The following is a 24,068-nucleotide window of genomic DNA, read 5'->3' on the forward strand; positions in this document are numbered from 1 at the left end:
CCACCTCCAGAACCCAAGCGTCTTCCACGCTTGCTTGCCAGACGCTCTGAAAGGCGAGCAGACGCCCTCCCACCTTGACCGAGGCAGAGTCATGCGGAAGGAAGAATAAAAAATGCAGGTCATGTCTGCCTCCTACGGACACTAGAACTAGACTGATATCTCTCGGCTTTGGCAGAGGGGTATAGCCCACCTGGGAGGAGCCAACACTTTTTGTTTCTAGTGTCAGCCTCCTAGTGGCAGCTGGGCATATACCCCCCATGGTGCTGTGTCCCCCAATGCCATGCATGAGAAATGGCATAGGTACTGCGCTTGATAAAGGAGTAGAATGACTGCATGATGCACACTAGAACCAGACATGTGTAATGGCGAGAAAAACAGCTGTGTAATGCAGACTAGAAACCAGACAGGTGTAAAGGTTATAGCATCTGGAGGTACAGGTACTCTACCCAATAAGGGAATAATACGTTGTGTAGTGCAGACTAAAGCCAGACAGGTGCCATGGCTAGATCGACTGAACATGGCATGTATACTTTGCCTGTGGTGCACACTAGAACCAAACAGGTATAATGGCTACAGCCTCTGGAGAGGATACAGGTACTTAGCCTAATAAAGGAGTAATAAGATAAACCAGGGCTCCCCAGTAATATGTTGCGTGGCGCACGCTTGCCCCAGGCTGGTGTACTGGCTACAGCGTCTGGAGAAGTAATACGGTGGCCTGGAATAGAGAAATTACTCCAGCTGAAAAGGAGATGCCTTGGAATGAGGAAAGTCTGCCAGATACAGCATTTGGCAGTGGTACGAGTACCCCCTGTGAAGGGGGAAGGCGTACGTACCTGGGATAGGGATCGACCGATTATCGGATTTACTGATATTATCGGCCGATATTCAGGATTTTGAACACTATCGGTATCGGCATCTATTTTGCCGATATTCCGATATTGTATGGGGAACACAGATCGCGCTGCTGACAGCGCTCTCCGTGTTCCCCTTAGCAGCACAGGGGAGAAGGAGCAGTGTCTCCTCCCCCTGTGCTGCTCCTGCCGCTGCCGCCAATGTAAGGACAGGGGACAGGAGGAGGGGAGGAGCTATGGCCACTGCTCCACCAATGAAGATTAATCTATCATTCATTCATATACAGGAGGCGGGAGCTGCAGAATCACATAGCCGGCTCCCGGCCTCTATGAGCGTTAGCTGCGATCTGCGGTAGCTAACTCCTCAGGTGCCGCGGATCGCAGCTACTGCTCATAGAGGTCGGGAGCCGGCTATGTGATCCTGCAGCCAGCTCCCGCCTCCTGTCTATGAATAAATTAGAGATTAAGCTTCATTGGTGGCGCAGTGCGCCCCCCCCCCCCCAGTATCAGACATTGGTGGCGCAGTGCGCCCCCCCCCCCCCAGTATTAAGCGCATTGGTGGCGCAGTGCGCCTCCCCCCAAGCCCCCCCAGTATTAAGCATTGGTGGCGCAGTGCGCCCCCCCTCCCCCCCAGTATTAAGCAGTGGTGGCGCATAGGGCCCCCCCACCCCAGTTGCAGTGCGCCCCTCCACAGGATCCCCTCTCCCTTGCTCCTCCGAGCAGTGTAATGCTGGGGCTCCGATCGGTTACCATGGCAGCCAGGACGCTATTGAAGCCCTGGCTGCCATGATAAGCTCCATGCTGCTGTGTGCACAAAGCACACAGCAGCAGGGACAGTGCGAGCTTCTATACACCCTGATAGATCTCTATCAGGGTGAATAGGACAAGGGTTCTAGTCCCTAAGGGGGCTAAAAGTTTTTTTTATTATTTTTTTTTAAACTAAAACACCAAAATATTAAATATAAATGAAAAAGAAAGATTTAGGGTACTTTCACACTTGCGTTTTTTTTCTTTTCCGGCATAGAGTTCCGTCACAGGGGCTCTATACCGGAAAAGAACTGATCAGTTTTATCCCCATGCATTCTGAATGGAGAGTAATCCCTTCAGTTTGCATCAGGATGTCTTCAGTTCAGTCGTTTTGACTGATCAGGCAAAAGAGAAAACCGCAGCATGCTACGGTTTTCTCTCCGGCCCAAAAAACTGAATACATGCCTGAACGCCGGATCCGGCATTTTTTCCCATAGGAATGTATTAGCGCCGGATCCGGCATTCCGGCATGCGCAGATCGGCAAAAATATGAAAAAAATGTACAAGACGGATCCGTCTCACAAATGCTTTCAGTCAGCGGCAGATCGGCGGATCCGGTGGCCAGTTCCAACGACGGAACTGCCCGCCGGATCACACTGCCGCAAGTGTGAAAGTAGCCTTACAAAAAAATTAAAAATAAATACACATTAACAATAAACATTAATTTTCATTCAGCAGATTTGTGGGAATTTTTTTTTTTTTTTCAAAAATGAAAATTCCCAGAATATCGGTATAAATTATCGGCTATCGGCCTGAAAGTTCACAAATTATCGGTATCGGCCCTAAAAAAAAATCAATATCGGTCGATCCCTAACCTGGGACACTACATGGGTGTGCTGGCGTGCTAAACACTGTGACAGGAGCCAACCTTTTTATTATCTAGTGTCGCTACTAGTGGTAGCTGGGCATATACCCATGCTGCGGTGTCCCCCAATCACATTAACGAAAAAAGAGGATTTTCTCAACCTATTTAAACCAAATTTCTTTTGGAATGCTAAATGCTACTGTACAAAGACCTGCACTGGGAGATACAAAGAACTGGAGGTGTGTTGAGGGCAATTTGTGGTTATGTTCTGCAACTTTTTATTTTATTTATTAAAGTGGTGGAAAGCAATAGCAGGCTACACTATAGATATATATAGATAGATAGATAGATATATATCTCTAGCCATCCCTTTTCTTTACCTTAGTAATATAGTACCTTTGCATTCCCTGTTATTCATTTTCCTGCCAATTATTAAAATGAATGAATGATGTAATAAACCACGCCCCTTTTATAATCTACAGCTCTTTTTTTTTTCTGGCCACAAATTCTTGTCTCGAATCCCGCGCATGTGCACTGTCCGATCAGTGTAATGTTTTAAATGCAAAACCAAATAAAGTGTGGGGCAGCAGGGAGAGTCTGTGTGAACAGGGAGGCTGGCTGCTGCCCACTGCACAGTACAAGTCAAGCAGGAGACCGCTTACCCGAGATGTACACTCTGCCCGCCAAATAACTCCCATTTGTACTGGTCTGCCGGAAGGGAGGATGAGCCGACGCATGCCCAGTTTACTTTCAGCTATTAAAGTGCATCATTACACTGATCAGACAGCTAATGAGTATATAAGGAGTTATATTATAATCAAATACCCACATGAAAGGTTCCCTTTAAGTCACTTATCAGAGAGAAAAAAGAAAAAAAAAAAAAAAAAAAAGACACATACTGCACTTAATAGAAATGATCACTAGAAAGTCTTGCAGACCTTGCCTGCCCCCATTGTATCAAAAGCTTTCTGAGGTATTCAAAAGATAGTTTATTCAGGAGCTCCTACATACAGCCAGAGAAGAGAGCGCCTACAAATGGGTCTCTGTCTTTCAGTATTAGGACAACCCATGATCACTATGTTTTCGACGTATCCTTATAACAAGACAAGGAATGCAAAAGAAAAAGTACTTACAAGGTAGAGAACTCTGTAAGAATGTCCGGTCAATTTTGCTACCTGTGTAAGAGACGGATACTTCCACACTAGGATCTGATTCTGAGAATAGCCGTGTGTGCTCACCTGTGGACAAGGAGAAGACCGCTCACAGTCAGAAAACGCTGGCATGTTATGGGCCACATTCTCCTCCATAAGAATGGAATGAGGTGGACCGTTTAAGAACATCTAGCACAATGTATCTAGGTAATTAAGGGGGCTTATCCGGCAATTTATATTGATGACCTATCCTCTGTGGTGGTCCGATACCCGGGACCCCTGCCAATCAGCTTTTAGAAGGGGTCAGGTGTTAGTGTCGCAGCCTCTTCCTAGGCCAGTGATGTCACCATACTTTGGTCACATGGCCTTGTCGCAGTTCAGCCCCATTCAAGTCAATGTACAGTGCTCCAGAACCGGTGAGTGCAGGAGTCCCATAAAAGAGCTGAACCGGTTCCTGGCACCCCCACCAATACGATAAGGATGACCTACTGTACCTCGAGTATAGGTCATTATTATCAATTCCTGGATAACCCCTTTAAATCACAAGAACCCATCACAAACTTACCACCTGGCAGTAACCTTTGAAAAACAAATCCTTTAATGACCAGCCTGAAAAGGTATATTTTGGTTATTACAAGTTATCCCCTATCCACGTCCTACCACTAGGACCCCCATTGATCGCGAGAACATGGACCCTATACCCATCGGAGCACACCAAAATAAACGAAGCAGCAGGTTGGGCAATGCCACTCCATCTCTGCGGGAGCTCATGCTTGACCTGCTGTTCCATTCATCTCAGGGGGCTCAAAGGAGCACAGGGTCCCCGTTCTCATGATCAGCGAGTTTCCCAGTGGTAGGATCCTCACCATCTAATAGTTCTCTCCCACCCTGTGGACAGAGGATAACAGCGATAACTTGGAACTGTAATACCCCTTTAAAAGGGATGTCCACTTTTGTAATACTGATGACCTATTCGAGGATAGGTCAATAATATCATATATTAGTGGGGGTTTTGAGAGTTGGCCCCCTGTCAATCAGCGGTTTGTTGTGCCTTTTCATAGGTATATAACATTTATATCAAAATATCCTAATTATAGTGGATTTGATATATAATAGGCCATGTTGTGTTATATTCACCATTGTTTATGTATTTTAAAGTAGGCCGAAAGAGGTTCATGGAAAGGACACGGTTCATATAGTTTCTCTGTAGATGTACCAGTCTGAGAAGAGTCATTATTGTCTGCTTGTGAATGTATGACAGAGATAAGGATATTTTCTAGACGCATTTGGTGCCAATTATCCCTATGTTTTAATGTCTCTTGGAGTAGCAGAAAATCTGTGATGTATATGTATAATGAACATTATGTTTTAGTATAAGATAATCAATAGGACATATGTATCGTTTTATATTGTTGAATATTATGAAGGACGTCAATGCATCTACTACATTATATATTTCTCACTAGGAACGCATACACTCCTAAAGCATGATGAGAAGAATTTAAAGTGTAGACTGTGTTAATGAGTCCTCGTTCAGGGAAGATAGTGTTATTTTAACTAACAATCAATCAACCGTTGGAGTAACAGAGGAGACACACATGTCTGCGAGAGTACAAGGTCCATTATATTCTTATCGGTACATAAATTTGAGAGTATGGGAAAAGTCTAAATGGTACCACAAAGTCTATGCCTTGTTTTTTTTGTGTCAAAATTAATCCCTTAGGATCCCATATATTATGTGTATAGAAAGTAAGAGAAAACAGACCTGGACAGTTAACCCTTAATAGTGATGATGCTAGTCGCTTATGCAATAGTGCCACCTAGGTATGAATAGGTAACATTGCACCAACATCTGAAATACATTCTGGGTGATAGTGAAATCACAATAGTTATCATATGTACACGTCTAACCGACAATGATTGAAAAACTCCAAGTTAGGAAGGTGCGTCTAACTGATGATAAGTTTGTGATCATAAACCCCTCCCCCCCCCCCACACACACACACACACACACACACACGAAGAGAAAACAACAGGGAGCAACACAGAACACAGAAAAAAAAATGAAAGGAGAGACCCCAGGAGAAAAATCCCAATGATCAGAACGTTCTTCAGAGCTGACTTCCCTTAAACTCTGCATATCATCTGCATCCTTGGGTAACGTATAACGTTTTTATGTGTAGTATTAATTGGCTTGATATATAGGAATATCTCCGCTTTATTGCGAATGTGTAGTGTTAAAAAGTATTACATCAATATTATCACTATTCAGTAAAGATACATATTACTGAATTAAAGACATATCAGGCTTGATCATTTAAAACTTATGTAGCAATACTACCCGATATCTGAGATTGGTCATAGTTTGAGCAGAGCAAGGGTTCGTATATCTCATAATTGTCTTCGAGACGCTCGTTTTACATTTTTATGTTTGAGAGGCGAGATGGAATGCTGGTAGTTGTGTTAGAGCCATCTAGTGGTGAATTTTAGGTACTGCATATCACTGTGTGTCATTGCATATTATTGAGTTTCACATTCATTAAGCTTTGATTGCATTTTAAATTATTGTATAATAAATAATTTATATTTTTGCATAGACGCTTGTACAATTGCACAACGTAGTTAAATTAACAACGATCTCTTTTTGAGGTGTTTTATATGTCCACCTCTAGGATAATTTCCCTTTGACATTTTTCCTTTGATCCTATATTTTATATCCCCAACAGGTTTGAAAATAACCGGGCATTTTCTTTATAGTTTACTTGTTTGCCGTCAAAACCGCAGCAGTAAGCAGGTGTAATAACACGCCACTGTTCAAGTGAATAGGACGAAGCAGTCCCATTAAAGTGAATAGGAAATCGGAAGGAGCCGTTTGGGCGTTTTTTTTCGGGGGGGATATATATTTGTCGTCTTTAAAAAAAAAAAAAAAAAAACACATTTACGCTTTTCATGTTTTTTGCCGAAATAACCCGATAATTAAAAAGGTTTTCTGAGACTTTTCTACTGATGACTTTCCCTCTAGTCATCAGTATTTGATCAGAGGGGGTCTGCTGTCTGAGGACCTGCACAACATGCCATCAAAATACAGTGGGCAGTCATTAAGGGGTTGAAAGCATTTGTTCTCCACAATGTGATGTTTTCTGTTACATGCAATTAAAGATGAGTCTAGTTCTAATGATCCCCAAAATACTGCTTTGTGCTGTTCTCTACAGGTGATAGTCAGCTTTGGACCACGTACTTACTAGTTCATTAGCATGCTTTGACCAGGCCAGGTTGCAGACCTGTGAACCAGTGTCAATACACTGAAGTGGTTGACCAGTGAGTGTGTTCCAAAACCGGATGCATCGATCAGCTGTGCCCCCTCCTGAAGCAAGGAGACCATGTTGGTGAGGCGACCAAGCAATTGCCTTTACAGCAGCCAGGTGCTCTGTATACTGCTGGACAGGGGTCAGACTGGAGTGATTCCATACCAGGAGCTTTAAGAAACATAATACATTATATAGAGCAACATGCAAAAAAACTATATACACACACAATATACAAAAAAAAAAAAAAAAAAAAAAAAAAAAAAAAAAAAAAAAAACACATACCTTGTTGTCATTCCCTCCAGATGCAAGCAGTTGGTGGTCAGTGGACCACTTGAGACCACAAACCTCTTGTCTGTGCCCTTGTAACCTCCTTTCTGACTGTATAGGTGGCGTTCTGATGTCTCTCTGCAGGATCATCCTGTCCCTGCTACCGGAGGACAGCTGATCTGCATTCCACGCCAAAGCACCTATAATGGGTAGAGGGAGTAACACTGTCACAATGGTGCTCAAGGTGTAAAACAAAAGGGAAAATAAAGTCAGACAATGAAGAACTATTGTATGCCAAAGCCAATATAAATATATTGATGATTACATGAAAAAAATGCAATGTAAAAATAAACAAAGTTTGCTAAAACAAATTTATTGGCCAGATTTCCCTGTGCTTTTTGATTCCCAATATGGTGTCGAAAGCTGAGCGATTTTGTAAAACACCTGACTTGATCATCCCAGTTCCTGAAAAATGGCTCCCATCCCCACCTGACTAAAAGTGTACCGTCGAGGCTATTACTTGGCCAGCAGCAGTGATGTGCATGTAAATGGGCCATCACGCTTCTTACAAGGTGGGGACTAAAAGTCGCAGGAAATGAATCTGCTCTGCAAGAACCTGGAGGACCAGGCTCTCATACTATGACAAGCCACCCCCAACCTTATCATCTCAGGTCTTTGGAACCCATTTAAGGTCGCTGCTACAATCAATATGGAAGAAATGCTTTACCAATGAGCAGAGTTGAATGAATTTCTTATTCTTATTTTATTCTCAGCCTCACTTTATAATTAGATTTTTAACCTCTCAATCTATGCTACCTGGAAAACATGACATGATATCAGAGATACCGGCAATGCACATACTGGAGACATAACATTGCCTAGTCTTACCGACTCTGGCTGTATGCCCCTCTAGAGTGGACAGCTTTTTCCCTGCAGAAGCATCCCAAATTTGTACAAAACCTTTATGGGTCCCTACAGCAACAAGATTTCCCTGCAAACAAAGATGGACATTAATAACGTACAATTTTTTTCTGAACAGGAACGAGCACAAGATAGAATTATTGAAAACGATTTGATGATAAAATAAAATGTATTTTAGGTCATTAGCACGCATTAGGCAGTTTACTAATGTTTTTCATTAGGGGAAGGAGCTCTGAACGGGCTGTTCCCCCACAGTACTGGGTTCTGCCATCTTTACAAACCCCTATTAAAACTTCACCAGTCGTGGCTGGGTGCACCTGCTGTAAACTGCTAGCCCCCAAGGGAAGGTGCAGGCAGCCGCACGTACCAACTACTCTTCGCTTTAACTTTGGCTAATAAGAGGGGTCCCTCTCCATGACATCTATATGTCCTAATAATGCATATGGCAAAATGCTACATAATAGCATCTGTTTAAAACAAAAAAAAAATGGTAAAATTTCTAACGTAAACTATATTGGTTATAAAAATATGGAGCAAAGGGGTACACTTTGTAATATTTACAAGCTTAAGAGTTTTCCAGAATTTTATAACAGACGATCTGTCCTCAAGATAGGTCATCAGTATCTGATTGCTGGGGATCTGACACTCGGAACCACCACTGATCAGCTGTTTGAGAAGGCAGCAACACTCCTGCGAGTGCCATGGCCTTCTTGTACCTTACCAAGCATCGCAACGTAGATTGTATAGCTACTGTACTTAGTATCGAGCTCAGTCCCAGTCACTGAGGATAGGTCAATAATAAAGTCTCAGAAAACTCCTTTAAATGTGCATTACAGCTTTTGGATATCCTACAGGTCATCAATATCAGATCACAGAGGCCTGACACAACGATCAGCTGTATTCAGCAGTTGCCAATGCGGAAACTAAGGCTACATCTCCAGTGTAATGACACATTGGATGGAACCTTTTGCTTCTGTCTACTGTTTGGTTCCCAGCGCCTCCCAAAATCAGCTGATCAGTGGGGTGCTGGACCCCAACCAATGTGATACTGATGACCTATTAGTATCTAAAAGCTCAATGATCCTTTAGCGTTCAACTGGTCAGGTATGTATAGGCAGTAGGACATATCAGTACACATCTTCAAGCTGAGAATATTACAAGGATATTAGTCAGCTTGCTGTCACAAGGCTGGTATACTCACTCTTTCAGACCAACCCACTGATGTCACAGAATCTCCTTCCACTGACAGATCACAGAGCCTCGTCACCTGAAAAGAAAACGTGCCCACAGTTACAATGTCATAAGCCATCAGTCCTTCTTAGGATGGGTTTACATCACGTTTTTACGCCCTTTTGATGTATACATTGGGGGGAATAAGGCACACTACATTTTTGTATCCTGCCAAATCCGGTAAAGAAACTTTTTTTTAAATGGAACTCTATGGTGAACGGATGCCACTGTTTGGGGTCCATCTGAGCAATCCGTTTAACATATATGTTTATTTTTTTTTATAAAAGGTTAAACGGATGGGCAAAATGTGATGTAAACCCACTCCTACTACAACACAAAAATCAAGAACAAAATTAAATATTCACACATATTCAGGTCACCTTAAATGACCAGTAAACCTCAGACGTGAAGAAGACAACCAGGGTCCATTCCCACGGAAGGCATTTCAGTTAGAAACCATTTGAGGTGTCTGCAGTAGCTTTACTGGTCTCCTTAACCAGAATGGCAATGTTACTACTACAGCAAGCTACCAGCTAATTGTCAATACATTTGTAAAACCCTATTAATTTGGTACAATCCTGCCATGTGAGAACTTAGCCCAAGGAAAAACCTCATGTGACGAGCATTTTTTTTTTGCCAATCCAAGACCAGAAATAATTATGTAGCTTTAAGTATTCTGCGGGACAGATATATAAAAACTGTCAAAAGAAAAAAAACAAAAAAAAAAAACACTGTCTTTGTTGTCCATACCAGCAAATCACAGCCCAGCTTCTGTTTTTCAAGAGCGATATAAGAAGAAGTGGAAGCTCTGCTCTGGTTGCTAAAAGCAAGACAGTTTCACAAATCTGCCCTCAGGATTTTTTTTGAAGGACACCATTTCTTTGGACTTCCATTTACAGAACACATACGTCTGCACACTGCGCATCTCCCTTACCTGGCTTGTACATGCGCTCCATAGATATACACAGGTCCCCAATCCAACACTCAGAACATTCAGAGAAGACCAGTCCACCAGGTTGAGGTAGAAATCATCTTGCAATTCTGGAGCATCAAGTACCTTAAATGGAATTTTGGAAATCTTCCGTGTGGGTTTTCGTGGAGAGCGCAAAAGTTTCTGACTGTGGAGTGAGGGAAAAAAATATACAATAAAAAGGTTAGTCACGGTCATCACAACATCAACCTACCATTGAACCTCAGAAAGAGTGACTGAAAGGCTTACCTTTTGTTACTCACAGGTGACAACGAATATGGAGACACCTCATTTCCATCATCAGGACTTGATCGCTTGGAGCTTAAGGAATACTGTAAAGGAGGGAGGGTTAATAAATAAAAGACTATGTACCTACATCCCTCCCCATATGCATTTGGTGCTCTACAACTACTCTGGTTCACAGAATATAAGAATATTAGACCTAAAGCAGGTTTTATAGGAAAAACTGGGGATTTCAGTATGATAGCAAGAAATTTACTGTAAAAAGACTCTTCTTTTCAGGCGTGGATGGCTGAAGGCGACGGTCTTCGGTTTGGGGATCCTGAACCTTTTCAATTCCAGCACCCAACAGTTCATTCTTCAACAAGGCAGAGTATGCTAACCCATCTGGAAAGGGAAAACAAGAACATGAGGCGCAACCTAAAATACCAGTGAATTAATCTAAAAAAATAAAAGGATATATAAATGAATATTTGTAACTTGTATCTATGGACAACGTGTAATAAAAGCAACTGACCAGTCAGGAGCTCATAAATTACAGTCAGTAACCACAGGAGATGACTTATTTATCTGCCTTTTGCTGCTCAGCAGCTCCATTACGGCAGAGCTGTGATCTGTGCCTACAGGAAGCCTGAGGTAGTCTGAGAGACACCTACTGTCTCATCATTGGCGCAGGCTGCTGCTCTCTCCCTCCCCTGCCGTCAGCAGATTGGCTGCTGTACAGAAACGCTGTAAGTTAGTGCATACAGAGATGATTTCCAGTACGGAAAAGGCAGGCCGAGAATACTAAAGCACCAGTGAGAAATACATAACCAGGGTGGGGATTCGCTCTGGTAGTTAGGATAAGCGCGCGCAGTACAGAGGCAAAATACAAGTTCGGAATTCAAACTTCAGTGTTTATTCACACTTGGTGCCAAAAACAAAACGTCGCTTTTGCAGTGTTGGCGTTACTTCACACCAAATGGCAAATTAACATAACAAAAAGTCACCTTGGTGGCAATTCTGCCTCAGAAAGTCCAAATACAGGCTTTAGGCGGCCTGTTCCCCTGACACACGGGTCTCAGCTCTCCAGCCCAGCCCAGGCCTCAGATGCCAGCATACAGACATGGCTTCTGAGCCCAGCCAGGTGCTGCCAAAACCCAGACCGGCACTTAAAATCCGGTCCGGTATTTGACCTCACCTGGCTGTAAATCGGCCCAGTTCAGCAAAGGCAGCCGAACTCTGGTGCATAAGCGCTGTCACTCACAGCGAAGGGGGCGTAGTTACCGTGACTTGAAGCAAAGAGGCCGCTGCCCCCGTGACTTGAAGCATGTGTGGAGAAGCGCGCCGGGCAGGGGATAAAACAACGTTTCCAGTACTTTTGCTGCATCAGCCTTCAGGAAGAAAGGCATCATCAGAAACGAGCTGCTGACTGCTTGGGATGGTTTGGGGAGGTGACAGGTTCCCTTTAATATGCAAACTCACGACAAAAACTTAGAGGGCGGACCTTGGGATTTTACACAGATTCCAGATTTCCAGCAGAAAAAAAATATATACATCATTCCCCAACCACCCATTCCTCAGGTTCTGACACTGGTTGCTGTGCGGAAAGATCAAGCCCATTCCAAGCTCACTACCACACATCCGATGCTGTTTGTCCAGCCATACCGTTGTTTTGGTCTACATCCCAGCCGCAGTTTTTGCGGCTCGGATGCGGACCCATTCACTTCAATGGGGCCACAAAAGATGCGGACAGCACTCTGTGTGCTATGCTCATCCGCTCTGTAGCTGGAGAGAATAGGTATTTCCACAATGGGCCGCTGTTCCATTAATTGCAGAAGGCAAACGAGCGGCTTCTGTTTTTTGCGGACGGAAAAAAACGGAACGGTCGTGTGCATGTGGCCTTATAACGATAATACATTACGTAATGTCTCACCTTTCCCACTGTCAGCAGTGGCATCTTTGGCTTTTCTGTTTTGGCTTGGAGATTTCTCATTTTCCTGTAAAAAATTAAAATAAAAAGTAGGACATACTTTGGTTTAGAGATCATGAACAGAGATCTTAGGCCCCATGCACACGGCCGTGTTTCACAGCCGTGTGCGGGCTGTGGAACCGCGGCCTGGATCCCTCCTGAGAGCAGGAGCGCACGGCGTCACTGGTTGCTATGACGCCGTGCGCTCCCTGCTGCCGCCGCAATACAGTAATACACTGGTATAGATCATACCAGTGTATTACTGTATTGCGGCGGCAGCAGGGAGCGCACGGCGTCATAGCAACCAGTGACACCGTGCGCTCCTGCTCTCAGGAGGGATCCAGGCCGCGGTTCCACGGCCCGCACACGGCCGTGTGCATGGGGCCTTAGTCATGGGACACATTTATAAACTGCCTAAAAGGAACACATGGGGTCATTTTTAAAACTGGTGTAATGTAGAACTGGATTAGTTGCCCATAGCAACCAATCTGATTTCACCTTACATTTTCCAAAGGAGCTGTGAGAAATGAAAGGTGGATTCTGATTTGTTGCTATTGGCTACTAAGCCATTTGTACTTTACACCAGCTTAATAAATGACCCTATTGCCCATAGAACCAACCATGGTGTCGTTTTCCATGAGCACTAGAATAAATTGAAGCTGAAATGTCGGTTTTCAGTTTCATGAATAAAGTCATGTTCAAGTAGTGGAAGTACAAGACCGCGTCACGTCTGCACCACAATGGAAGAACTAATGAGGTCATTTACCAAACTGGTGTAACTAACAACAGTCTTAGTTGCCCACAGCAACCAATCAAATTCCACCTTTCATTTTTCACAGCTCTTTGGAAAATGAAAGGTGGAATCTGATTGGTTGCTATGGGCACCTAAGCCCGTTCTTGGTAAATGACCTCATAAGTTTTCTAAAGCAAATAGTTCTAGAAGAATTAAAATCCTGGTGCTGTAGGTAAAAACCTGAAGATTATCCCCTATCCACAAGAAAAGTAGGGTTCCCGTTGAGAAGATCACCAATCCCCAGAATGGGGGTCCCATGTTCCTGTCCGGAAGGAGTGGCAGACCAAGCATTCTCTAGGGACTGTACCAGCACATATGGCATGCACTGGCATTAATATTACACTCACGTTTATTCGGTGGAAGTTAATACTCCAGTTTGCTCCTGCTCGTGATGGAATAAACCTATCTCCGTGCTTACTTGGAGAAGACATAGGAGAATTGGATGGTGTCAATGTCCTTCTCATTTCAGATACCTGTGTGAAGAGCGAGGAAAATAATTATTGGAAACCAGAGAGGAACAAAATTCAGCTCATACTACTGCTTCTCATTATCTAAATGACATGGCTACTCCCTGTATCAGCATACTCTGCCCACACAGTAGAAGACCACCCATGCTGGTTTTCATATGCACGCCTATGGGTCAGTTTTCCCTTGCTGATTTTTTATTTTTTTTACTGAAAAGCGCACCATTAGATAATATGGCATATCAATCAGCGCTTGTTCAGCTTGCTTAAAAGGGTTTTCTGAGACTAAGCCTCATGCACATGAATGTATTTTGTTTCCGTGTCCATTCCGTTTTTTTACAGATAGAATGCGGACCCATTCATTTCAATGGGTCCTCAAAACATGCGGACAGCACACTTTGTGCTGTCCGCATCAGTATGCCCGTTCCATAGCACCGCAAAAAAAATAGAACATGTCCTATTCTTGTCCATTTTGCGGACAAGGATAGGCATTGTTACAATGGATCTGCAAAAAAAAAAGCGGCTCAGCCGTTTTGTTGCGGATCCACAATTTGCAGACCGCAAAACCCATACGGTCGGGTGAATGTAGCCTTATAACCAGACTAACTGATAACTTATCTGCTGGATAGGGCAGCAATATCTGATCATGGGAGGTCCAACACCCGTAACACCCACGGATCAGCTGTTTGAGAAGGCAGCCGCGCTTATAGTAGCACTGTGGCCTTCTTGCAGATTTCCCTACGCAGAGTCACAAAATGTTCATTGGTCACATACCGGCTGATTGGCAGGGGTCCCGGGTGTCAGACCCCCACTGATCAGATACTGTTGACCTATCCATAATAGGTCATCAGTATTCAAGTCTAGGAAAACCCTTTTAACACAGGGCAATAATCGCCATTAGACTGTTTTGGTACATACACCATCATTGTCTGGAGCACACCTCCATTCACACAGGGCAATATGCTGCTGACAACCACGGATTTTACTGTGTGTATGAAAGATGCCATCAGGCAACAAACCTTCAGATTAGGCTACATGCACACCACCGTATGTGTTTTGTGGTCCACAAGACATTCCTAAAACGGACAAGAATAGGACATGTTCTATATTTTTTTTTGCCGATGCTGCAGAATGGACATACTGATGCGGACAGCACACGGTGTGCTGTCGCCATTTTTTGTGGACCCATTGAAATGAATGGGTCTGCATTCTATCCGCAAAAAATAAATAAATAAAAACAGAACGGACACGGAAACAAACAACGTTCGTGTGCATGTAGCCTTAGGGATGAGAGAATGAAAAACATTCGAAGTCGATTCGCATAAAATGTTATTCTAATACTGTACAGAGCAGGAGCCGAAGTTATTGCTTCACGAAGTCTCGCGAGACTTCGCGCAATAACTTCATAAATTAATTTTTACAGTAAAAAAACCACTTCCCGTACTCTAGTTCAGTTCCAAGTGGTAACTTGGAACCGAACCCGAGTTCGGGAAATTTTTTTTTTTTTTTTTTTTTACAGTACAAATTAATTTATGAAGTTATTTGGAGATTATTGCCCCTTCCTAGGATAGAAACTACCACAGACTGAAAGTGACTGCTGCATTCATGACCCCATGAGGACCTCTTGTCTGCAGTGGTGTCTGAATCAGTGTATATATACTCACAAGCACTTACTCTATATATGCTGTGCACTGTGAATAGTAATGCCTTCTAGTGCAAGGTTTAGTTTTTTTCTAGTGTAATGCTTTAGTTTAAATGTCAGTTCTTGTTCCTCTGTCCATGGCATCTAGGATTGCTCCAAACAACATTTCATTGTATTGTACATTGTATTGTACAGTGACAATAAAGGCATCTTATCTTCCAGGCCATGGCTTGTTTTTTTCCCCAGCGCAGCATGGGCATGGTCACATGTTCTGCTGCAGCCAATGACTGGCTTCAGTGGTGACAGGTCTACAAGCAGTACATCATCGCAGAAGCCAGCCATTCGCTGCAGCAGAGCATGCTGCACTGGAAGAAAACAAGCCATGGCCTGGAAGATGGACACACCGAAGCGGCTGGAGCAGGCAAGTATGAATCTTTCACTTAAGCCTCATGCACACGAACGTATTTTCTTTCCGTGTCTGTTCCGTTTTTTTTTTTTGGAAGTTACTCCGTGTGTGTTCCGTTTCCATATGTCCGTTGAGCAAAAAAAAATAGAACATGCCCTATTATTGTCCGTATTACAGACAAGAATAGGACTGTTCCATCAGGGGCCAGCTGTTCTGTTACGTTTGCGGACCGCAAATACATACGATCGTGTGCATGAGGCCTTACTGAGCCAGGCTGCAGACATTAGGTAAAAACTAGGAGCCGTTAGGGAAGAGGTAAGGGCTACAGATGGGGCAGAGCAGCTCAGTGAGAACTAGAAGGTAGTCTGCAGAGGCAGTGAAAGCCGAAGTCTGTAGAAGACCAACGTGATTGGTCTTTAAAAAAAATAGAAATATATTAGAATAATAATTATGAGGCCAACATAAGTAAAATGCAATAATAAAAAAATGTCCTGAAAGGTGTCCATCGCCTTTAGGGGGCGGGCATTCACACGACCGTATCCATTTTTCACAAAATACAGATGTGACCCGTGTGCATCGCGCATTGAGAAGTCTTCTATGACAAAAAGAGGAGTAAAGGCTCACGCACAGGGCCGTTGGATGTTTTGTGGATGCTTAAAAGCTCTAATAAAATAAAGTGTTAAATCCGTTGATGCTCCCCGCTGGAGATGACATATAGTACATCCATGTGAATGCGGCAGCCAAGGACGACCACTTACCCCTGCGGTGGATGGCAGCATACACTATCCATGTGGATACCAGCTGCATTCAGCAGTCAACCAGACAATAGACGGAAAGGCTGCACAAATGTTACGCCAAAAGTGCTTATGTTGTATGGCTTACAGGAGTAGTACACCTAGTAGTAACCACACCATTTTGACCTTTTACACTGAACTCGCAATTTTTGTAAAAAATCTAAATATGGTAGAACTAGTTTTCTGGTGAAAGAAAGACCTGAAATGTATTCCACTTCCTAGCTGGCATACATTTCTGATACCGTCGCATGGTCCTTCACACGTCCGTTTTTTCTTTCCTGATCTGTTCCGTTTTTGGCGGAACAGATCAGGACCAGATCTGGACCCATTCATTTTCAATGGGTCCTGGAAAAAAAAAAAAAAAAAAAAAAAAAAAATAAAAAAAAAAAAAAAAAAAATCGGACAGCACAATGTGTGCTGTCCGTTTCCGTTGTTCCGTTCCGCATGTCCGTTTAAATATAAAACATGTCCTATTCTTGTCCGCAAAATTCGGATCCTGGTACAATACAAAGTCAATGGATCCGCAAAAAACGGAAGACATTCGGATGTCATTCCGTATGTCATCCGTTTTATGCGGAATCAGTTCCTGGAAACACAACAATTTTTTTTTATTTTTTCTATTTTTTTTCAAACAAATCCAAACAACTTTATTTGATTATTGAACTTTATACATGTTTCCGTTTTTTGCGGATCCGCAAAAAACGGAGGACATACGGAAACATTTTCAGGAACAACGGATCCGCAAAAAACGGACCGAAATTCGGATTATAGAAAAAATACTGACGTGTGAATGTAGCCTAAGAGGCGCCCTAAGCAGGTCAAGACTATTACTAGGCTTGCTCTGTAGCACATAAAGTTATTTCAAGTGACAGGCCAATATTGTCACCCATGTCACCTAACCTTCCACATGAAGAAAACAGTAAAGCTGAGATAATGACCTAGAACACACAAAGCAGTAATACCACAACCCAAACAGCAATACCACAAATCCTCTACAATTCTTAAGCCAAGCAGAAAAGCCAATGCACTCAGCCCATAACAATAAAACCACACGGTACAGGGGTATATAACCAGTACAACTATACCATAAAGGATTCTCTGTAGTCACTCAATAGTTACCCATAGTTTACAGTTCTGAACTTCACTCAGCGGAGCAGAAAGGTGGCGCTTCATGGTAAGACCGAGTAGACCTATGTACAGATCTACAGCTGGTGATCACAAAGTGCTTCCTACAAAGTGAGAGGCTTTGGGTGAAGTTCTCATCTTTACCAAAAACAAAAGAGGGTGGGTGGACCCTTGAATAGAAGCAGCTGGAAAGGGGTGGAGGTAAGAGGTGGTGGAGGGAGAAAGCTGGGAATGGAGGGAATCGGGGGATGGGGATGCAGATAAGACAACTGGTGCCGCTTTGGAAGTGTGGACTAAATAGGGGCATTTGCAAAGTCTGAAAAGTGTCTTTGTAAAGAATCATCTGGAGATTGTTGTGACCACAACAAATCACATTTATTAGGTAACCATTGTGAAATGTGCTCCTACAGCTGGGTTTACATGTTGCAGTAAAAAATATAAATAAATAAAAACTGCCACAAAAACCAATTACTAACCATGGTTCACCTGTGAAAACTGTGTGGGCAACTAATACATTATAATAATGCTGCATGCACCACGGCCTTGACTGCGACCTGTCCTCTACCACAGATACTTAGATATGCAATGTGAATCTGGCTGAAAGTTGGCATATATGTATATATAGACGGCATCTCTTCTGTCTTCATCTGTGAGGAAAAGGACCTTTGATGACGTCACTACGCTCATCACATGATCCATCACCATGGTGATTGATCATGTGACGGACCATGTGATTAGCATAGTGACGTCATCAAAGGTCCTATTCATCACAGAAAAAGACAAGTGCGCGAACAAGTGGATGAGGTGAGTGAAATTATTTTTATTTTAACCCCTCCAGCCCTATTGTACTATGCATTCTGTATTCAGAATGCTATTATTTTCCCTTATAACCATGTTATAAGGAAAATAATAATGATCGGGTCCCCATCCCGATCGTCACCTAGAAACTGTGCGTAAAAATCGCACCGCACTTGCTTGCGATTTTCACGCAACCCCATTAATTTCTATGGGGCCTGCGTTACGTGAAAAACGCACAAAGAGGAGCATGCTGCGATTTTCACACAACGCACAAGTGATGCATGAAAATCACTGCTCATGTGCACAGCCCCATAGAAATTAATGGGTCCGGATTCTGTGCGGGTGCAATGCATTCACCTCACCCATTGAACCTGCACGGAAATCTCGCCTGTGTGAAAGGGGCCTTACAATCTCATATCCCGGCCTTGCCATGATCAGCTCTCAAACCTGGCAGCACCTGTAGGGCTCTTTCCTTTCACATCCCATAAAAGTGTATACATTCCTCATAAGTTTTTCCGAGACTGGATAGGATCAAAGGAGGGGGAGGATGTCAATTTTTTTTCCCTTTTTTCTACTTTCAGTGTTCCTTTCTACCAATTAAAACCCCATTCACACGTCCGCAAATTCGTTCTGCATTTTGCGGAACGTAATTGCGGACCCATTAATTTCTTTAGGGCCGCACGATGTACGGCCCGGCTCCGGAAATGCGAACCCGCACTTCTTGGTCCGCATTTCCATTCCCGAAAAAAATAGAACATGTCCTATTCTTGTCCGCAATTGGGGACAAGAATAGGCATATTCTATTAGTGCCGGTGATGTGAGGTCCGTAAAACGCGGAACGCACATCGCCGTGTCAGTGTTTTGCGGTTCCGCAAAACACGTTACAAACGGGTGAATGGACCCTAAAATAACGCTGAGATTACATGTACAACAGAGAACTATAATGCAGGAGGATTTTCCGACAGAGGACTATTTTTGGTATGCATCCGATCTGCATTTCAGGCGGATCAGATGTATACCCATTCATTTCAAAAGGGGCCATGTAACAGGTCAGCCAGTTTCATAGGTAGGAATCTGCTGACAGATGCCCTTTAAGTGTTTCATATCCCATTAAATATCAGTGCATGGTATTTCAGAAATCTAATCAGAAAGTGGGCAACCCCTTTTACACATCAGCAGCACAAGTCTCTCTGATGGTTTTCTACAATGTACGGGTCTGTTTGAATGTTGATTGTATCACCGATGCTCACGCGTGTATGGGCACCTGTTGTGGGGGGACTACCCATGCTGAAGATAGGTGTGGGTCCATTCCCTTAATTAATATTTCATGACTTTGTAATGGTGTTGCAATGCGACATGTTGCAACTGTGGATTTTTTTGTGACCGTCACGTCGCAGTATGTCGCACTGCGAGAACCACTATCAATACAAAAACGTTTTGTGACTTTTCTGCGACATGTCGCCAGACCCTAACTGTGTATTATCCATCCACAGGTAATGTATATATGAACTCTGAGGGCCCCCATCACTAGAACAACGGTCCCGAGTCCCCCATTCTTTCTCATCAACCAGCAGCATGTGTATGAATGTCTGACAATGATGGAAATGGTGGAAAGCTCAAATATCACGCAACTTACACAAGGCATAGTGTTCTCATTCTGGAGGTTGATTTGTCGCAGAAGGCGCCTTTCATAATCTTGGTCCATGGTGACAGAAAAGTGTAGAATCGGAAATGGGGATAGAGTTGACCACGAGGTACAGCTCTGGTGGGTAGTGTCCACCTAATGCCTAGGGCAGAGAGCTAAACAAACAGAAATACCATTAGGAAACACCCACATAAATCATCTCAATGTCTACTTAATGTACCATCATATATAATAACATATGCTTTTCCAAACACGGAGCGAAATACCACCAACTGCTGGACTATAACGCTTAGCGGTAATCCTCATGCAGGTTCAGAGATGGCCCTCCCTAGATGTACCCATACACCTTGTTTGGCAGCAATCTCTCCTGACTCTCGAGGGGCGCATCTATGCGTTTTCCATGAGGAAGAGAGCAGAAAGCCGAGGCCAGACACCTCTGTCCATGTCTCTCAAGAATGCAAAAGAAACTCAAAGCTTCCGATTAGGGATGAGCGAATCAACTTCAGATGAAACATCTCTGACGGTACTACCTGAAGTCTTGCAACACTTCGTGAAGTAATAACTTTGGCTCATAGTCACCAATACATTATAATACTGTACGGCTCAACACAGTATTCTTATGAAGTTTTATGCGTTGAGCGCGCGCCGTACAGTATTAGAAGGTATTGGTGACTATGAGCCAAAGTTACTACTTCGCGAAATGTCGCAAGACTTCAGGTAGTACCTTCAGAGATGTTTCATCCGAAGTCGATTTGCTCATCCCTACTCCAGATCCTTTTCTCCCCCAACATCATGTCAGTGGAGAACGGGGGGAGGGGGAAACGGCTTTAAATGGTTTGGCCCATCTCACACATTGGTGCCATATCGCTAGCATATGCCACCAATGTCCGATAGGTGCGGGTACCAGAAATGAGGCCCACACCTATCTATAGAACGGAGCTCACAAAGTGAAGGAGAGTGCACCGTACATGCGCGTCCCCGCTCCATTCATAGCCGATCGCTGGCCCAGCTATTTCCATCAGTCCCATATAACAGAATGGAGTGGAAGTCGGGCTTGTGCAATGTACTTCCCATTCATTTCTATGGGACTTCCAAAAGTAGCTTATTTTTGGTAACTCCCATAAAAATGAATGGAGGGCAACTGCACATGGTCCTCCTTCACTTTGCGGGCTTCGTTCTACAGATAGGTACAGGTCCCAGAGTTGGGACCTGTACCTATCAGACAGTGATGGAATATCCTAGCCATGGGCCACCCCTTTAATCCCTCCAGTAGCGCCGTGGCCTTCTCAAAACTTTGCCTAGGCCATGTGACATCACGTTCATCAGACACATGGGTTCGGTCCCACTGAAATTAATCCAGAGGATAGGTCATCATTATAAAAGTCCTGGAAATCCCCTTTAACACTTGACCACAGTGTAAGGCCTCTTTCACACTACCGTTTTTTTTTTCCGTTTTGCGGTCCGTTTTTTGCGGTCCGTATACGGAACCATTCATTTCAATGGTTCCGCAAAAAAACGGAATGTGTTCCGTATGCATTCCGTTTCCGTTTTTCCGTTCAAAAGATAGAACATGTCCTATATTTGGCCGCAAATCACGGTCCGTGGCTCCATTCAAGTCAATGGGTCCGCAAAAAAAACGGAACACATACGGAAATGCATCCGTATGTGTTTTTTGCGGAACCATCAATTGAAAATGTTATGCCCAGCCCAATTTTTTATATGAAATTACTGTATACTGTATTTGCCATACGGAAAAACGGAACGGAACAACGGAACGGAAACGGAACCACAACGGAAGCAAAAAACGGAATAACGGATCCGTGAAAAACGGAATGCAAAACACTGAATTCAACATACTGTAGTGTGAAAGAGGCCTTAAGTTGTCTGATCAGAAGCAAACCCTTTCAGAATGGAGTTCCACCACAATCAGCCGATTTTGTTGGGGGAAGCCACCTTGTATGAGCATGAGTTGGCAAGAAAGGGAGCAACTGTCACCAGGCCTCTCACCATGACATCTAACAGATCATATGGACGGGGGTTATCGTCATGAGGCTACCTTTTGCCATGTTTGAAGAGGAAATTAAGTTTCAATCTGAGAAAGCTGGGTAACAACCTCTGCAGTGCTGTCATGGAGGCCATATTTGGTATATACATTCTGTATACACTACATCCATAAATATATCAGACACCAGTGAGTATACATGTTATTTTGGTCTCCAGTAGAGAGGAGCGAATTTCATATTTTGAAATTCATTCACACATTTAGTTTGGTGGTAAAAGGTGAACTGCGTTATGGATTCCATTACCACGGACCACAATGCGATTCTATGACGGAATGCCTTTAGAGGCGTTCCGTTATTCATTCCGTCATACTAGAAGTCTAAGGGCTGCTGTTTTCCAAGCATAACTTTTTAAGTTTGTAACCAACTGAGCAGTATGACCTGCAGTTATTGAATGTAATTATTTTTTTTTTCTTTCACACAGCCCACCATGGGGGAATGGGTGAAATCACATGGCAACCTTATAGAACATGTCATGGGCGCAGCAATATCTTCTCTTTACTATTAATCAATCCCACGAGAGGACTTGTACCTGCAGCTCTTAGGTCGTATGCACTACCTGGGTAGTAATAGGCATGTATGAGGAAAGGATCCGTAGTTTAGGTTAGTTTCATACCTGCGGTAGGCTGTTCCAGCAGAGAAGAGCCTGCCGGAATTCACCGGATCTGGCACTGATGGATGCTGACGGAATTAAGTATAACGGAGTTGGACCGAGATCCGGTCTCACTCCAGCAGACAATGCAGAAGATTGGCCGGGGACAAACTGCTGCATGCATTGCTGCGGTTTGTGAGCAGACGACTCCCGGCATTGTCTCCCAGAACAGCCCGACTATCCTTAGACACCACAACTGGTCCCTTTAATACTTTATGATCGAAGCTTCAGCAGCAGACAACATTATCTTTATTCAGATATGCAAATGATCTGCCCAGTGTCCAGTGGGCGGTCCAGACTACAACAAGTGGTCAGGATCTCCTCTATAATCCCTGCCCCATTCTTCCCCCTGGCTGAATGAAAGTTCCCTTGATGTACTACATCACTCTGGCCTGCAGTAATGTGACAGCTGTTGTTAAACCACAACTCCCAGCATGTTCTGTTCATTTTGACATGTACGAAAGGGGATAACTATTAGATCATGGTGGTCTTACTACTGGGACCCCCATTGATCACGAGAACAGGGGCCCTAAACTCTGTCGAGCCAACCTGAAATAAACAGAGCAGGTGGTCAGAAATGGGCACGGCTAATCCCTTCATCTCTATGGGAATTCCTGGAAATCGGCAACCGGATACAGCCGCTTCTTTTTTACCCTAATGCAGCTGAACAAGAAAAGCCCACATCAAAGCTCACAGCCAGAGTCAGCGCATCAGAGACGGCAGCATCAGCGGAGCCGGGAACAGGTAAGTACTAAATACAACATCTTCCTTGCACAGGTTAGGAACACCTACGGATTAACTAAAATGGCCAGAGAGCACCTTAACACAAGGTGCGAATGTTTGTACAAGCGCTCGTTCCCGATAATTGCCACAGATCACCAGATTCATTGTTTATGTGGACAACTAAATCATGGCTTCTGGGCAGAAGACTGTATTGTGTGAACAGTGCTCCGATGCCCAGACACAATGACGGCAGTAGCGATACAGTGGAAATGACTGCTACGTGCAAATGCAGCTCTCACCTCTTGTGATGACCAGGCACCTATCGGGAAGGAACAGTTCCCCCAATAAAGGTGTTGTTCACTTTTAGGCAGACCCTCAGCATGGCCAGTTCTGTGAACCATACTTACCTGATCCCCAACCCTGGGTTCTGGCTCCTTCCCTCCCCACTGCAGATCCCAAGTCTCT

General features: G+C 43.8%; 1 protein-coding gene across 2 annotated transcripts in view; it reads right to left on the reverse strand.

Annotated features, from left to right (window-relative positions):
* Positions 1–24,068, reverse strand: part of FZR1 (fizzy and cell division cycle 20 related 1) — a 40,111-nt gene that overhangs the window by 14,040 nt on the left and 2,003 nt on the right. The window contains exons 1-12 of one of the 2 annotated variants that reach the window (XM_044280088.1): positions 20,160–20,289; positions 17,720–17,829; positions 13,642–13,767; positions 12,466–12,529; positions 10,810–10,937; positions 10,560–10,642; positions 10,275–10,458; positions 9,312–9,377; positions 8,078–8,180; positions 7,205–7,389; positions 6,857–7,090; positions 3,597–3,701 (exon numbers count right to left, since the gene is read on the reverse strand). In XM_044280088.1, the coding sequence (XP_044136023.1) occupies positions 3,597–3,701; positions 6,857–7,090; positions 7,205–7,389; positions 8,078–8,180; positions 9,312–9,377; positions 10,275–10,458; positions 10,560–10,642; positions 10,810–10,937; positions 12,466–12,529; positions 13,642–13,767; positions 17,720–17,773 (1,332 nt within the window). In that variant the 5' untranslated portion in view covers positions 17,774–17,829; positions 20,160–20,289. Of the gene's footprint in view, positions 1–3,596; positions 3,702–6,856; positions 7,091–7,204; positions 7,390–8,077; positions 8,181–9,311; positions 9,378–10,274; positions 10,459–10,559; positions 10,643–10,809; positions 10,938–12,465; positions 12,530–13,641; positions 13,768–17,719; positions 17,830–20,159; positions 20,324–24,068 lie in introns of those variants that run through there. The other variant, XM_044280079.1, reaches the window with a different exon arrangement.

The sequence above is a fragment of the Bufo gargarizans genome, chromosome 1 (genome assembly GCF_014858855.1).
Source record: "Bufo gargarizans isolate SCDJY-AF-19 chromosome 1, ASM1485885v1, whole genome shotgun sequence".
In the NCBI taxonomy this organism is placed as follows: Eukaryota; Metazoa; Chordata; class Amphibia; order Anura; family Bufonidae; genus Bufo; species Bufo gargarizans.